This window comes from Podarcis melisellensis, assembly GCF_964234715.1.
Source record: "Podarcis melisellensis genome assembly, chromosome: 8".
NCBI lineage: Eukaryota > Metazoa > Chordata > Lepidosauria > Squamata > Lacertidae > Podarcis > Podarcis melisellensis.
In genome coordinates this window covers 33,864,846-33,882,723 of record NC_138540.1, presented here as the reverse complement: position 1 = coordinate 33,882,723, position 17,878 = coordinate 33,864,846, and the positions used below count along the sequence as shown (strand labels likewise).

Below are 17,878 nucleotides of genomic sequence, written 5' to 3'. Positions count from 1 at the left end.
GCACGTTAGCACATGGGGGGAAAGGCAGCTTAAAGTGGTGCTGTTTTCCCTAAAGTGTGAGGCATTTTTATTTTTATTTTGGTCATGCTAAATTGCAAGTCCCTTTATTCAACTCACTTTCCGAAAGGACAGCTCTTTCCTGGGAGTCAGCAGAGCTGCCAGCAGAGCATAGGCCCCTCAAGTCAAATTGTGAACGATATATACATATATATTTCTAGGCCTGTAGTTAGTCATTCTCCATGGGCAGTTGTTAACTAGTTCTGAAATGGCCTCGGGGGTTCATTGTTTGAGAGTGTTGCTGCCGGGCCTGTGACTCACTCTCTTTTCCTTAGCCTGCTTTTTGCTTTGAATATTTCCTGTACTTTGCTTCACCCAGTAGCCATCCATGAAAGCAGATGAAGAGGGGCATCCCAGAAGCTGTAGACAGGGGTGTAGGAAGGGGGGACGGTGGGGTGACCCACCCCAGGTGTCATCCCTGAGTGGTGTGTGAAAAAATCCCCCCTGGGCGGATCGCTGTGCTGCCCCCCTGGTGCCAATCATTCCCCTGGATGCCAACTGCCGAACCGACCACCCCCAGTGCGTGCCGATCACCCCCGAGTGCCGATTGCTGTGCCGGTCGCCCCCCTCAGCAGCTTGCCCTGCCCCCTGGGTGCATGGCATGTTCGCCACTCTGGGTGCCTGGACGGCAGCCCACCACTGGCTGTAGAGCCAAATTTGGATAAGCAACAGGTTGTGAGATGATGGGTAAACACACCTATTTGGGAATGAACTGATAGGAGCTGATTGTCAGTATTATCGTTCCTCCCATTGCAAGGATCACCGGATCATGTTTGTTTTACTTTCTGTCTGAGAGAAAGGAGGGGGCAGAAGCTACTCTTCCAGACTTCCGTCCCTAGTGCTGTGTGGCTTTTTCTTTGATCTGTCTAGAGACAAGATGGCAGTATGAGAGAGCTGTTTCTCTCGTACATGTTTGTTATTGAAATATACTCGGAGTCAAGAGTGGATTTCATGCTCTTTATTCAGCTCATAGTGGTGAGGAGGAATAGAATTTCCCCCAGAATGTCTGCTTTATATACATTATTTACACAATGGGCCCCACGTGATTGGCTAATTCCAGGATTTTCCTGTAGGCCAATCAGGTTGTGGATTCACTTCTACCTTGAGCTGGATTGGGTGGTTCCTGTGGACTAATCAGACTGCTGCATTCTGAATCCTATTGTTCTAGGACCAATCAGACTGCTGCATTCTGGATCCTATTCAACTCAGTACATAACAGTTATGCTCTTTTATTTGATTAATTAGAAGAAATAAATTAGGTATGCAACAAAACCTCCACAGATTTGCTTCTGTTACTCTGCTGTTTTGAGGTGCTCACATGAGCAAATGTGAGTCCACTGCACCAGGACCTATTCCTCGGGAATGCTGTGTTGCTGTTCCTACGTTCCTATGATCGGAAGGTCGGAGAAGGTGCTCCCGACACCCAGCCCATGCAAGCGCTGAAGACGTGGGCTGTACATGGGTGTACGGAAACTGATCCCATATGCCATAGACCAGTTGGACACAGAAGAATGGTGGGAGGAGCCAGCTGGGGAATCCCCACAGAGGAAGAAGGCCCAGAGCCTGGGAATTGGTGGTGGGACAACGATGAGTGGTCAGAGGGAGGGGAAGGAGAAGACAAGGAGGAGTTGTTGGAAGCTGAAGAGGTAACAGGGCTTAGTGAGTGGTCGGGGGGGGGGGAGAGTCTGTGGCATCAGAGGTAGAAGCTGAAGTAGGAAAATGGGACGAGGGAGGTCAAGAGGCAGGGATAACTCTTTCCATGGAGGCAATAGCAGGCAGTGTGGTGGTGGCACTCACCTGACCGCTGGTTGGTCATGCTACTGCCAGTACAGGAAAGGCGGTGAGGTGCAGACACACCAGTGAGAGCACCAAATTGGCTCCACAAGTGCATTCGCACCACGCCAACCTCACACCCAGTGCTTCCCGGGAAGCAGCAGCAACAGTGTGGTGGGGCGGTGGAGCTCACCTGATCTTTCAAAACTGGCACTGACTCCAGCAGCTTCCCGGGTTCCCGTGTGGGAGAATAACAGTCTGGTATATCCTGCAGCGACTGCAATGAATAGAACTGAAATCTTTCTGCTTTTCTGTTTGGCGCACAGATAGCTAAATACCCCCCAGCACAGCTTCCTGATCTTCCCCCTTCCTTTCTTCACCTCCTTCATAGTTGAGTGGACTTCTGCAAGTGTGTGTGAGAACAGGATCAGAGACAGAAGCTCGATTTACACATGTCGAGCAAATTATGGAATATATCACGGTAAGAAGGGCCCCTGGCGAGAGCATTTAAAGCAATTCTAGCTAGGCCCTATCTGTACTAAAGCAGTTTGATACCACATGGAACAGCCCCCAAAGAATCCTGGGTAGTATAGTTTGTTAAGGGTGCTGGGAGTTGTTAGGAGGCCCCTAGGTAAAGGTAAAAGGTATTCCCCTCTCAGAGCTACAGTTCCCAGAGTATCATGGGAGGAAGATTGGCTGCTAAACTACTCAGAATTGTAGCTCTGTGAGGAAAATGAGGTGCCAGCACTCTAGGTCCCAGGATCATTGTGGGGGTGAGCCACTATTGTATAAAGTTTTTAATGACTGACGTTTTAATGTATTTTTAATCTTTTGTTGGAAGCTGCCCAGAGTGGCTGGGGAAACCCAGCCAGATGGGCAAGGTATAAATAATAAATTATATTATTATTATTATTAAAGTGGCATGGTGCTGCTTTAATTGTAGGTAGACCCACGTTAGTTTGACCTTCCAATGCAGCACAGCGTTATGAGGGATGCGGAGGGGGAAGTCAGATGAGAAGTGACATTCTCAACAATCACCACAGCCCTTGAGGACCATTATTTCCAGTGTGTATTGACTTCCACGCAAACACAAACGCACCCCCTCATTATCACAGCTCAGTGCCTCATTGCACCTCTTTAAAAAAAGCCCAGTCCATGACCCAAGTTGTCGTGATAGCGGATGAATCCCACCAGCCCCTTGCCCTGCTTTCTTCCAGAAATGTGTTCCTGAAGCAGCAGAGGGCAAGGCAGTTGCTGTCCCTCCCCCCAACTGGCCTGATCAGGGTGAAATTACCTTCAAGAACTACCAGATGAAATATCGAGAAGACAGCCCCTTGGTGCTCCATGACCTAAACATGAACATTCATGGCAAGGAAAAAATCGGGATTGTTGGCCGGACGGGCTCTGGTGCGTTACTTTTAGTTCAGTCCCGCTGATTTATTTGCTTATTTTGTGGCTGGGGAGGGTGGGTGGAAGGAGGGCTTCTGTATTTCCCTGACTCTGCATAAATGCTCAAGATAGACCATCGGGTCCTGATAAACCTAGGCCAGGCCACCCACCATATCAGCAGCACAGGGCAAAAGCATTGCCTCTGTGGCAATGTTTTCCATAAGTGCTTATTATGCAAGTAAATGGGTATGTTAAGAGTCACCATCTGTTTGCTTCCATCCCCTACCAGATCAAATATCTGTGTTGAATGGGGTTTTCCCATCCTTTTTGGCCATGTCCCAGACTGCAGTCCCTTGATCCCATCCCAACAAATCCAGTGGGAATCACTGAGAAGGAAGCATGTCCCTATTTGCATAGTCCCACCCCTTCATCTGCATAGCTAAACTCTGAGTTCTGTTTCTTGGTGCAATGCTGTGTTCCATGATGGGATCTTGGAGAAACAACTGCGATGGAATATCTGCCTCTTAAGATTCTAAGGGTCTTACTCAGATTAGACCCACTGAAATTTATAAATTTCAGTGAACCATGTCCATTGACTTCAATGAGTCTACTTTGAGTTGGACTCTCATTAGGTAACACCCCAAACAAGAGACAAACTGTTTGAAACTGCTTAATATATATTATGTAACATGAAACTCCACCAACCATCCAGCCAAGTCATTGTCCCTATCTGCATAGTCCCACCCCTTCATCTACATACTGTAATTCAGTCCCATGTTCCATTTCTTGGTCTGATGTCGTACTGTGGTGGAATATTTGGCTTTTAAGAGTTTGAGTAAGAGACTCTTTGAAACTGCTCATTATATATGATGTGGCATGAAACGGAATCTATCAACCACGCAACCAGCTATTTCCTGTATGATGGTTATGCGTGCTGTTATGGACTGGGGGGAAATTAATTTGGTTCACATTTTAATGTGAACCTACTCAATTTGCATTCACCTAGACCAATATGCAAGCAGAAACACACAGCTCTCCTTTTGGAATTTGCACTTCTCCAAATTTCTCTCCATTATGTTGCTTTGCGGGGGCTTAGTTCTGAAAAGTGACAAATAATTGGACCGGATCAATAAATATTCTGCCTATCATCCTATAACTCCTTACAAATGGGCTTAAGAAATGGAGAAAGCATTGAAAGTATAAAATGATTTGTGTGTGTGTTTGTAGAATATGGATAGGATGGGTAAACCCTTCTGGGCTCATCAGATTGCTTTGGATTAAATCATTTCCCTCCCACCCAGAATCAGGAATTATCTTGGCTTAATCTGAGACAATCAGACTCCATTTGGATCCCATTGTGATTTCAGCTCATTACATGATGGAATGCAATCTTCATCCCATGGTCCTTCAACCAAGCCCCTCACTTATCTTCAGGTTTCTGGAGGGAAATGCTGGTTTACCCTCAGAAATCACCATCCTGCACACTTGATCTAGAACTTTTTCAGTAGGATGAAAACCCACGTATTTGGTTTTTTAAATGCTGCATTCTTCTTTCAGGAAAATCATCCTTAGGGGTCGCCTTGTTCAGACTTGCGGAACCAACTGCTGGCACCATCCTCATTGACAATGTTGATATCCTCACTATTAGTTTGGAGTCTCTAAGGACCAAGTTGTCGGTCATTCCTCAAGATCCCGTTCTGTTTGTAGGTACAGTAAGGTAGCTGTTGTGACGATTATCAAATTAACCTTTGCTGCAAAAGTGAAAGCTAACCAGCTAGGGGTAGTTTCAAAATCGCTCTGTAAGGGAAGGGGAAGAGCATCAACATGGTTTGCCCTCTGCTGCAGACCGGAGGTTGAGAGAAAGTAGTTTGCATAAAGTAACCCAGTAGGTTCTTGGCTTGGGTCATAGAGGAAGGGGGGGAAGGTACAGTGATGCAGAACCTGAACTTCTGGTAAACAATCAAAAGGCAGACCCTGCAAACACCAAGTGGCTGCTGTGGCATCTCTGCGGTGTATGTACTTTGCATTGGAAGTTAGGACGGAAAACCAATTTATGGAATTATTTTATTTATTTATTTAGAGCATCTGTAGCGCACTTTTTAGCCAAAAAGTCTCCTGGAGTGGCTAATATGCAATTTAAAAAAGACAATCCTTGCCTGCAGGCTTACAATCTTAAAAAAAAAAAAAAGACACACAAAGGAAAATGTACAGGGAGGGAAGAGGAAAATCAAAACTCAGGCATGAATTCGTATAATGATCAGCTGGCACAGTTCAAGGGAAGAAGGTTCCTGATGGAGCTGGTCTTTTGGTAAAGCTGATGGAATGAGCCTCCTGCTTCCGATCTCTCCCAGTGAGGCAGCCTGATGGAATGGCTGATTCCAGGTGTCTGTTGAGGGAGAGGAGACCTGATGGGGTGAGCTCTGCTTCCCAGAAAACATGCAGATATATGTATGTTTTCTTTACAGTGGTATCTTGGTTCTCAAACTTAATCCGTTTCGGAAGTCTGTTCCAAAGCCAAAGCGTTCCAAAACCAAGGCGCACTTTCTCATAGAAAGTAATGCAAAATGGATTAATCCATTCCAGACTTTTAAAAACAACCCTAAAACAGCAATTTAACATGAGTTTTACTGTCTAACAAGACCATTGATCCATAAAATGAAAGCAATAATCAATGTACTGTACTATAAAATAAGTAAGACAGTATTGAATATGATAAAAAAAATTCTAAAAAATTCTTACCTGCACTGATGATAGCCATTGTTTGGATGTTTGACTTTAATCCATTTCCGCAGTCACACAATCAGTAGCTGAATCAGGTTCCACACAGTCACAAAAAAAATTAACCGAAAAAGCCTCAAAAACTAAAACACAAAATAAATAGCAAAAACAAAAGCACCAAACTTACCGTAATCTGTTCCTGAAGTCTGTTTGACTTCGGAAATGTTCAAAAACCAAGGCGCAGCTTCTGATTGGTGCAGGCCCCCTGGAAATAATAGCCCACAGCCACACCGGATGTTTGACTTCCCAAAAACATTCAAAAACTGGAACACTTACTTCTGGGTTTTCGGCATTTGGGAACCAAGGCGTTTGAGTATCAAGGCATTTGAGAACCAAGGTATTGCTGTGTTTCCTTTCCTTTAAACTATAGTATACCAGAAAGAAAAATGCATGCATACAGAACATTGTACACAGTCAAACAAATATCCTAAGAAGCACCCAGCCCCCCCCCAACCCAACCCCTCAGACATAAGGACACATAAGCCAGTCATTATTAAAATAGTCAATGCCACGGTTTGTATGTAAAGGGGTTCAAGTCCAAATACATTTATTCAGAAGTAAGTCACACAGAGCTCAGTATAACTTATTCCCAAGTAAATGGCTTTCAGATCGCAGTGCCATTGGACGTTGTGGAGCTTACTTCTGAGTCAACATGCATAGGATTGCACTGTAAGGCAATGGAAACCCCCTTTTCAGTTTCAGAAGTCTATGTATTTGCATGTAAAAAGTATAATGTCTCATTGAGCCGGTCAAGGGTTAAACACATGGAGGAAGATGAGAGAAATAGAGTCTTTTTTCCAGATAAATAAGGAGATCTTATACAATGGTCATGCAGTACAATGTTATCAGGATTTCTTTTCTCTCTGGACTCCATTGGTGTTATTTAAATGACCTTGCTAACACCAATAATATTGGTATTTTGGTTAATAAATTGGTTTAAAATAGTAGAATGAGAATTCCCTGGATGCCAGATGCTGGTTTGGGGCAAGTACTTGTTGGTGAGAAAGCCCCAGCAAAGATTAAAAATCACAAAACATGCAGCAAAGTAAAGTGTGGAAATATAGGCTGTTAGACCTTTAAAATATCCCTTTCTAAGTTTATTCCAAAGCTCCCACTTCCCTTTAGCATAAAAAGAGACCACACTGTTTGGTAAGTTAAAAATGGTTTACTTACAAACTCTTCAAAGGTCAAATTCATGTGCTTTTCCATGCAGCAGCAGCAACAAACAGCAGCAGCAGTTTAACTTAGCTTCAAAATTGGTAAATGTTTCTAAATTATTTGTATAAAAACACAAAGATGGCTTGCTAAACCCACACGGTCTGGCTTGGAGTGATTAGCCCAGACATCCATTCTGGTTGTTTTCATGGTGGAAAAGAGAAAGAGCAACGTTTTGGTAGGTAACCCTTCCTCCCAAGGTGAGGGGGTGTGACCTAGCTAAGCCGGGCAGGACAGTTTACTCTATGATCTTAATCCCTTCATGCCTTAACTAGAGCTATGCATGCTGTTTATATGAGGCTGATATATCCCACAGATAACTTCTTAAGAGCATAGATGTTGCCTTTCTCAAACAAACCAAAGCACATCTAGTCCAGCATTCTGTTCTAAACAATCAGATATCTCCAGAAGCTGACAAACAGGACATGGCAACAATGTCCCTCCATCTTTCTTGTCCTCAGTCTCACCTGTGCAACAAGAATGAATCCAAGGGTCTAGTCCACAAGAACTGCAGCAGCAGGCAATGTTTTATTTTGCAGGGGCAATATGTTTCTTTCATTCTCATTCCTACCTTACAGGTACAACTTAGATCCGTTTCAAGACCACACAGACGATCAAATTTGGCAAGCTCTGAGCAGAACATTTATGAAAAACACAGTATGATATATATATATATATATCTGTATTTCTTTGTTTTCCCAATCTAATCTATTATTGCCAGATGTAAAATGACAGCATATGGAAAATTTTGATTCCCTGTTAACCATGCATCATTAATCACAAGATACCAAAACAGTAGTGAGAATAATGTGGCTAATATTCAGTCCCATTTAAGATTTGAACAATTAATGTTCACTAATTACATTCTTAATTGTCCTTTCCTCTTTTTATTTTTTTTTAAGGCAGAAATAATTGATGGCTGGAGAATGGCATTGCAAAATTCGGAGAAGTGTAGATTTTGAAGCATGACTGTGTTTTGTTTCTTGTATTGTTTCAGAAAGCACAAATTGTGTGTGTATGTGTTTGTGTGTGTGTGCTGGGGTTGTGCCTTCAGTTGTATAAATGCAGCCCCCATATTGCAAAGAGACAATCTGCCTATTCCCAACTCCCTAGCTGCCACCCAACGATTTACACCTATTGGTGATACCCAAACTACAGCAAGACAATTTTTCCCCTTGTAAAAAAATTACATAGTATGAGATGTATACCTCATAGTGTTCATAAGGCTGTCAGGCTCAAAAGGCAGTGATCTGGTAGCACAGGACAGGTAACGAGTAGACAGAAGACCGACAGAATCTTAGCAGAAAAGGAAGAAAAATGGGGAATTTAGCAGATTTAGAAGCTTTAGAAAGAAGTGGAATAGAACATGTCCTCCAGAGTCAATCAATTCCTGGGTCAGCAGGACTCTGGGCACTTGCCCAAGTATCCCAGCTTGAGTTACCTGCAATTTCTCCTCCAACCAGAAGCATGGGATGAGCAGAGAATTGCTTGGAGGCAGTAGCACCTGTCAAAGCCTTAGAGCAGCTCTAATAAAATCGGCTCCCCCGCCACCCCACCTTCATTTTAATTGTAAAACTATAAATGTTTACACAAGCTGCTCTGAGCATTTGCCCAGGTGTCGGAGGATTTCAATTTGTTGTTCTGCTTTGCCACCAGTGCTCCATTTGAGAGGAGGGAAATCCAAACAGATTAAGCTAGGATATTGACTCAGCAGCCAATAATCCTCTGGGTCCAGGTCAAGGATGGGGAAACCTCCAGATGTTCAACAGAGAGGGGCCTGCTCTGCAAAATTGGTCCCACTATATGGAACACATGGCTTCTTGTGGGTGCGAGTCGTGCAACTGAGCCATGGGGACCACTAACAGTGATTTTCCCCAAAGACCTCAATGACAGAGCAAGGATATAAGAGATCAGGTGGTCCCTGAGCCACCCTGGACCCAAGTTGTTAAGGGCCTTGTAAAATAACACAAGAACCTTGAACCTGGCCGGAATCACCATTGTGCGCTGATTGTTTGCTCAAGACAGAATCTGGTTGCCATCCCAAAATGTCTCCATGCCAGATCTTTTATTCACATCACTCCTTTGTCGTTCTGCCTGCCCTTCAGTTGCTTCCTCCCTCTCTCACCCTTGCCTGCCGCCATCAAACGTTCAAGCGGCTTTTGCCTCTTCCCTCTTGCACATCCATCTCCTTCTACTTGACAGGGATCAGTGATGTTGTGTCAAAGATGGTTTCCTGCCCTGTTGTTGTTGTTGTGTGCGCAACAAAAAATAAAATGTATAATCATGGCAGCGTTTCTCTTGTATCCTAGGTTTCAAAACTGCCAGGAAAGTTAGAAGCAGGGGTGGTTGAAAATGGAGAGAACTTCTCTGTGGGGCAACGGCAGCTGCTCTGTATGGCGAGGGCACTCCTCCGAAATTCAAAAGTGAGTTCCTGGAGCTGTTGCTGTTTATCAACTGCTCCGGAATGCATATTTTTTTATATATATAATTTTTTATTGAGTTTTTTTCATACAAATGCATATTTAACAAACAAAATAAGTTTCATAACATCCTTTCATTCTATTGTGGACTCCCTCACGTCTCCCGCTTCCACTTTCATCATTACAAACAAATTTTTCCAAGCAAATTATCATCTTGTTTATGATCTTAAATCCAATATTTAGGTTATACTCAAATATAAAATTGTAATTTAATGGTAGACAGTTATTTCTACTCTGACTTCCTTGTTAAGATTCAACCAGATTACAATACTTTTGTAAATAAATCTTGAATTTCTTCCAGTCTTCTTCAACCCTCTCCTCTCCCAGGTCACGGATTCTGCCCGTCATCTCCGCTAATTGCATATAGTCCATCAGCTGCATCTGCCATTCTTCCAGTGTGGGTAGATCTTGGGTTTTCCAGTTCTTAGCAATAAGTATCCTTGCCGCCGTTGTAGCATACATAAAAAATGTTCTGTCCTTCTTTAACACGTTCTGGCCGACCATGCCCAGAAGGAAGGCCTCTGGTTTCTTGGTGAAGGTATACTTAAACACCTTTTTTAACTCATTATATATCATTTCCCAGAAGGCCTTCACTCTAGGACAGGTCCACCAGAGGTGAAAGAATGTTCCTTCATTTTCCTTACATTTCCAACATTTATTATCAGACGAATGGTATATTTTAGCCAATTTCACTGGGGTCATGTACCATCTATATATCATTTTCATTACATTTTCCTTCAGAGCATTACATGCTGTGAAGTTCAGCCCAGTGGTCCATAACCTTTCCCAGTCCTCAAACATAATGTTGTGCCCAATATCCTGGGCCCACTTTATCATAGCCGATTTAACCATTTCGTCTTGTGTGCTCCATTTCAGCAGCAAGTTATACATTGCTCCGGAATGCATAAGTCATCCTCGGTCCTTCTTCCTGCATTTCTCCTTCTTTGCCTTCGTTTCTAAAGGGAAGGGCTGTAGCTCCATGGTAGAGCATCTGCCTTGCATGCAGAAGCTCGCAGGTTCAATCCCCAATTGCATCTCCAGTTAGGGCTGGGAGAGACTCCCCATCTGTTTCCTGCTTGGCAGGGGGTTGGACTCGATGGCCCTTTTGATCTCTTCCAACTCTATGATTCTATGAAACCCTGCAGAGCCCCTGCCAAGTCAGTGTAGACAATACTGCAACGCAGGGACACTGACCACATGAGAACAGGATGTTGGACTAGATGGGCCATTGGGCTGATCCAGCAGGGCTCTTCTTGAGCTCTTGCTTTCAGTGGGAAGCCTGCTAGCAGGACCTGAGCACAACAGCACTCTTGTGATTCCCAACAAATGGTAAAGGTAAAGGGACCCCTGACCATTAGATCCAGTCATGGCCAACTCTGGGGTTGCGGTGCTCATCTCGCTTTATTGGCCGAGGGAGCCGGCGTACAGCTTCCGGGTCATGTGGCCAGCATGACTAAGCCGCTTCTGGCGAACCAGAGCAGTGCACGGAAACGCCGTTTACCTTCCCGCTGGAGAGGAACCTATTTATCTACTTGCACCTTGACGTGCTTTCGAAATGCTAGGTTGGCAGGAGCAGGGACCGAGCAACGGGAGCTCACCCCGTTGCAGGGATTCGAACTGTCAACCTTCTGATCAGCAAGTCCTAGGCACTGTGGTTGAACCCACAGCGCCACCCGCGTCCCACCAACAAATGGTACCCAGGGACATTTACTACCTCTGACAGCAGAGCTGCTTGCAGGGATGAGTGAGAGAGACCTGCTCCTTTTGAAATCCTGCTGGTGGCCTTCCCAGAAGCATCTGCAAGAAACAGGATACTGAACCTAGATGGACCTTCAACCTGATCCAGGCAGGGTTCTTTTTTACATTCCGTTCCTGAGCTTGCCAGAGCCCCCAGAGCCGATTTCAATAACTTTCTGTTATTGGACCTCATTCAAATGTTCTTCCCATTCATTCCTCCCCTGCTGTGTTGATACTTCCACCCCGCTTTATTTGTGCTGCTGCGCTGATTTATGTTGCCTCATTAATATGACAAACTGCTGAAATTATAGCACAGTTCAAGAGCTATAATAATAAATTTGGGGCACATTTCATGTTCATCATGATGACACACCACCATCACAGAACTTGTCAAAGCAACTGCAAATATTTGCAAATGTTTCAGAGGGTCTGGTGTGGGTGGGTCCTGCTTCCTTCTCTATTGGTGCTGCTACCTGAGCAGACATTCTTACCCTAAAAGCAAGGTGGTGCTATTGCTTTAGATGACTAGCACACCCCCTTGCCCTTTCCCGCTTCTTGAAAAGATGTCGGATTTGTCTGCCCTAGCTAATAATGAATCCCAGTACAGTATTGGTTTGTTGTTGTTGTTTAGTCGTTTAGTCATGTCTGACTCTTCGTGACCCCATGGACAGTATTGGTTTAAGTGGACCTTAAGGGATACTGAATTTGGACTCTTCCATGGCAATCACAGTTTATGGCACCAGATCCTCCTGAATGCTGAAAAACCTCACCACGTCCCTCCTTCAAACAGTGGGAAGCCATGATTTGTTTGAAACCTGTAAACCAAATTATTAGCTGGCACTGGGTGTTCACCAGCTGCACTGCCTCTAGGCTTGTTTCTGAGTCCCAGTCCTTATGTCTCTAACACAGTTCAGAACAACAGAAGTTTCTGTATACCAAGTTGGTCCATTTGGTCTATCTAGTGTTGTCCACACTGACTGGCAGCAGCTCTCCAGGGTTTCATATCTACCTGGAGATGCCAGGGATTGAACCTGGGACCTTCTGCATGCAAGGCAAATGCTCTACCACCAAGGTGTGGCTCTTTCCCAAGCACAGGTGGCACATACTTCATTCTGTTACAGAATGAAGTTGCAGAATGACCAAGCAAGATGGCTGTTGGCGTAGGCAGTTCAGGGCAGAGCCAAATGGCACCTGGATTCTTCCTCTACTGCAGCCAGACTGAGTTCAGGGAAGAAATTCTGGGAGGGGGAGAGCCACATGGTTCCACCCTGGTCAATGGGAGGGCCTTCCTGTCTCATCTGTCCCGCTGGTGCAACAAGGTAGAATGGGATGCCAGCAGAGTCACTTCTGGAAGGGGAAGAACCAAATGAAAGCTGTCTCTGCTTTCTCAATGAAGGCCGTAACTGCCATTGGCACTGAGCTCCTGTTTACACACATTGCAAAGGGAGCGTGAGAGTCAGGACTCTTTTATGCCAGCTGAGTCCTAAATAACTATAATAACACAATAAACATGCAGAAGGGAGAATGTCTGCTTTTGGCAGGTGAAGTGTGTCATGTAGGGGAGAGGAAAGGTGCACCTGTTGAGATTTCAGCGACGCACACCTTAAGGTGTGTGAAATTCACACACCCCCACATCAGTTTCACCAGGTGGTTCTGTGCTGGGAAGCTGTAATTGGTTGCCCATTTCCAACGGGTGTCTGTGAGTCCTTGCGAAGTCTGTGTCCACGGCAGTGTCTCTCTGCCATTTGGGAATGTTGATGTGTATTGCTTGTTACTCCCACCATTGTTAAAGGGCAGTATCTGGTTTCCCAAGCAGAGACACCACTGGCTTTCTATCATTATGTTATGTCTGGAAAATTGAACTGAAAGGCATCAAATTTTTATTTTATTTTTAATGGTATATGAGAACGAAGACCTTAGCAACCCACTGAGAGAGGCTGTTTTGGACTGAAATGTGTTTGGATGTTTATTGTATATGAAACAACTCCTTTTATTTTATTCAACTTCAAATTTGTTATACGTTTCTCTTATAATTTGACTTCCCACATTCCCTTCCATGTTGTTTTTATACCCATCCCTTTTATATAGGGCATAATACCATACTTTTCACCTAATACACATTTTTCCATTACGTTACACATTTTACCTAATATGTGTTCCTGTTTCATATATTGCCATTTCTTCTCGTATATGAAACAACTTCTCATTATCTGCCCTAGGACAGTGTTTCCCAAACTTACAATAACCTCATATCCCCTTTTTAAGAGCTCAGTTTTACTGCCCTGCCCCTTTTCAAGCAAAAGTAATTTGGGGATGCTTCTAATAATATTATTTTTAATTGCCGTGTGTAGCTAAAAACAACTATGGTCAAGTAAAATAAAATAAAAATTCTGCCTTATGCCCTTTGAAACCCTTTCATGTACGCCCAGGAGAATGCACAACACACTTTGGGAAACGCTAACCTGGAATGACTATTATCAACTGCAGGTTTTCTATGAGGTGTTTTACGTAAATTTGTCTTAGAAACACGCCCCCAATGGTCACTCTTTCTTTGCTGCTATGAAATGTATTGGGGGATTTTTGAAGCCCTGGCTGACTTCTGGAACATCTGAATGGGATTCGACCAAATCTGGTGCATGGCCTAATATTTACACATGGCTAGGTGTGCCCCACCTAGGGAAGAGCGATGGCAAATTTAGCTCTGTGACATTTTGCCTGCGAAAATGTGATGGTTCCCACTTACCAGCATTCTGCAATGCTTGCTGGGGTGTATGTGTGGCTATATTCTAAAATTGTTAATGCAAACATCATTACCCCTGCAGATAATACTTCTCGACGAGGCAACTGCATCCATCGATTCCGAGACGGATGTGCAGATTCAGCAGACCATCCGGGAAGCTTTTGCTGACTGCACCGTCTTGACCATTGCTCATCGTATGAACACCATCCATGAGTGTGACCGTGTGTTGGTGATGGATAAGGGGAAGGTACGTAGCCATAGAAGTAAATAATAATAATAATAATAATAATAATAATAATAATAATAATAATTGTCAGGGAACTGCCATCAGCTCAGAGGCGAGAGGTGGAAGGGCAGTTGTGTTACAGGGAGCCTCCGAAGATCTTGCAAAGCAGTTCCTCCTCTGGCGAGGAGGGAAGCCCCACCTCCAGTGGGGAGGGGGTGCAGGGACCAGAAGATGCTAGGGAGAGCCTCAACACTGAGCCTGAGCAAAGCGGAGGGGAGGCAAGTCCTCCTTTGCCAGTGCCCACTCTGCACAGTAGGTTTGGGTGCAGAGAGGGGAGGTGAAGGATGGGGGTCACACGACTGTTATGCTGGGGAAGGTATAAGGACCGCCCACTCCCAGATTCTGCTGGTGACTGAGCAGACATGGACTTGCAACGCTCTGCACTGTAAATAGTTTGTACTAATAATAAAGCCCGGAAAAGACAGGTTAGAGTCTTGCCTGTTTGCTCTTGAGCAACCACACCAACACCTGACAAGAATGATAATGATAATAAGCTTCATAGCTCCTACCGAGGACCAATAAAATTGGTTTGGAATTGAGCTATCTTCTAAACATAGTTTCTAAAGCTTTTGCAAGAGTCTCAGTTCCTTTGAGTCTCATAGCTCTTCTAAGGCAGATGATATCAGTGGACCTTTGCTCTTGCATCTCTTGGTGGAGACGGCTGTTGGGTGCTCCAGGGGAGGTGTGGCTAACTGCTGGCCTCCTAATGTTCAGGGATGATGACTGGAATTGTAGTCCAGCAATATCGGGTGGGGTGGGGGCACAGATTAGGCACCCCTGCCCTAGGGGAACAGTGTCATAACATGTCCTCCCCCTTGCCCTTTCATTGCTCTTGTTGCCTCTCCAGGTCTCCAGTGGCCATAGGGGAGCAGCCATCCTGCCCTGGAAGTCTATTGCTAAGCACCAGGCCCAAATTATGCAAAACCTGAGTGTCCAAAGCGGGCAAGGACATTTTTTTAATATAAAAAATTGATGTTATTGGTGGGATATAATAGGGACAGTCTTTCACATAAGCAGCATGGACTGATATAGTGGGTTATTTTAAATGGGAGGCACCGATTGCAGATGATGCAAGGAAGATTGTTAATCTCCTGGTGGCAACAAATACGGTTTTAGCTCAGCTTTGGAAATCAGCATGACACCTGAAACCTCACAGAGGGAGCTGGGATGGGCCAATACATTTTTCTTCTTGAGGCAAAGGGTAAGATGGTGCTCACCCCACTCACAGCATTCCATTTGCAGAGGCTGAATGGAATTTCTCTCCCATCCCATTTCAATGCTGGCAATGGGATATTTTCCTCCAGCAAACTTGAGGGCAGAGGCTGGCATGGCGGCATAGCTCTGTGCTCTAACACCTTGCTGCCTGTTGCTTCATCTTGTCTAATGGCAGAAAAACATACAAGTTTAGCACATCAAAGAAGTAGCCTTCTAAGGCAATGTGATTATTTTCAGGAATGGTAAGTCTTTGTGCTTACTTTGGGGTAAATGATGCTACCAATATTTTTTTTAAAAGTGTAAGTGTGTGTGTGTGTGTGTGTACACACACACACACACACACACACACACACAAAGAAACATGTATTCATCAGTAATGTAGACTGGGGCACATTGAACTAAAGGATCTAAAGGAACTGAAAGCTGTAGGCAAACTGTACACTCCACAATTAATTTTAGAAATCCTCCGACAGACAACTGGAAACCAGGGCAAAGCAAACCCACAATAAAGGAACGGAACTGAGAAAATCCTTTCTTCTCTATTACTATGTATTCCCCCCCCCCCATTGCTATTCTCCTTCCCCAAGGCAATTTTCACATGATAGGATACTCATAAAAAAACGACCCCAACTGCACTGTATTCTTGCTTCATACTTGACATTTGCTAACGCACCTGACATTTGTTCAATTTCTTTCCCAATGACTTTCAGATAGTGGAGTTTGGCAAACCGGATGAGCTCCTTCAAAAACCCAATTCCGCATTTGCATCACTCCTAGCTGCTACAAGCAACGTCGGATCCTAGGACATGAAAATATTGAATGGTGCTTTCTCTGTGGACTTCAGAAAAGAAGGCTTAATATGGACAGGAAGAACAGAATAGATATCTAACGTCTTGCCGACAAAGAAATATGATAACCTTCACTGAAGGCCACATTTAAGGGCAAACTCTGAAGCTTGATAGAACCAGGGGCAGCTGAAACTAAGAACTAAATAAGGGGGAGCAAGAAGGACTTTGCAAATACACATGGCATTGGACTGCTGATTTTGGAATTTATTCAAAAATATAGCCCACCTGCAGGGAAACCTGTTAACATGGTGTGTTGGATCAGCACATTTTCAGAGGGTGCTAACATGATCAGCAGACTTACCAGAGGGTATTCACCCTTAGCATCCCACAACATTTAAACATTGTACGTTCCATACAACCTTTAAAGGCAAATGATGTAGACCTGATCACTGCATAGTCACAATGGCTGCAACTCAGCCAAGGTAGGATGTGACTGAGCCCCACCAAAATCAATGCAATGAGTTAGTTACAACTAACTCAAGTCCCAGGAATTTCAGTGGAACTTGTGGCAACCGGTCTCTGTTGGATCAGAACCACCACGTATCACTTAGGCAGCTGAAAAATTCCGGCTGGTTTTTAAAGGAACAATTCATCTATTTGGCTGTCATACTGTAAGCAGATGGGCTTCTTCAATTCCATTGACTACAGTGGGATTTAAGCAGCCTAGCTGGGTACAGCTTCTGCCTTTAGTTTGTACCTGGTGCTTGCAAGGAAAATGCACTGCTGTATTTGGGTAAAAGGAGCCCATGCAAACCAGCCTGTTGAGCACCTGAAGGATCCAATAGATTTCAACCGGAACAACGTAAGTATATGCTTATCTCACCAATTGGAATCAATCGTTAATAAACAAAACAGAACACCAGACGCTTACCTTTGGCTGCAATGTGCTCAGCACTTCTCTGTATACCATGTGATCTGTTTTCCAAGAAGAGAAGAGAAGAGAAGAGAAAAAGATACATAGGCTCCAATGGAGGAAGCACTCTTGTAGTTTGTCATTGAAGTACGCAGTAAAGAATACCGTCCACTGTAACGTCACTTGTTAATTCACTTTTCTTGCAGTTATAGGTTTTGGAATTATCACATACCAATTTCTTATTTCCAACAGACATATTTCATGTTGGCACATGCCCACTGTTGCAAACATATGCTTTTGTTCTCTGCACAGTACTACAAGCAAAAGCATCAATATTGCATTATTATATTATATTATATTATATTATATTATATTATATTAATCTGTACTGCCTTTCTCCCAAGCTGGGATTCAAGGCAGCTTAAGACATTTAAAAACATTTTATAATACAAACTAATAAGAACAAACTAGTGAAAAGCAATAGTTAAAATACCTCAGAACCCAACA

General features: G+C 44.0%; 1 protein-coding gene across 4 annotated transcripts in view; it reads left to right on the top strand.

Annotated features, from left to right (window-relative positions):
• LOC309377077 (ATP-binding cassette sub-family C member 12-like) overlaps positions 1–17,548 on the top strand; it is a 56,611-nt gene extending 39,063 nt beyond the window's left edge. For 2 of the 4 annotated variants that reach the window (XM_081923990.1, XM_081923989.1), the window contains 7 exons: positions 2,222–2,311; positions 3,048–3,237; positions 4,777–4,936; positions 7,791–7,869; positions 9,522–9,635; positions 14,252–14,416; positions 16,381–17,548. In XM_081923990.1, coding sequence (XP_081780116.1) covers positions 2,222–2,311; positions 3,048–3,237; positions 4,777–4,936; positions 7,791–7,869; positions 9,522–9,635; positions 14,252–14,416; positions 16,381–16,473 — 891 coding nt within the window. In that variant the 3' untranslated portion in view covers positions 16,474–17,548. Of the gene's footprint in view, positions 1–2,221; positions 2,312–3,047; positions 3,238–4,776; positions 4,937–7,790; positions 7,870–9,521; positions 9,636–14,251; positions 14,417–16,380 lie in introns of those variants that run through there. The other 2 variants (XR_014171426.1, XR_014171427.1) reach the window with 2 other exon arrangements.
• The last annotated feature ends 330 nt before the right edge of the window (positions 17,549–17,878 follow it).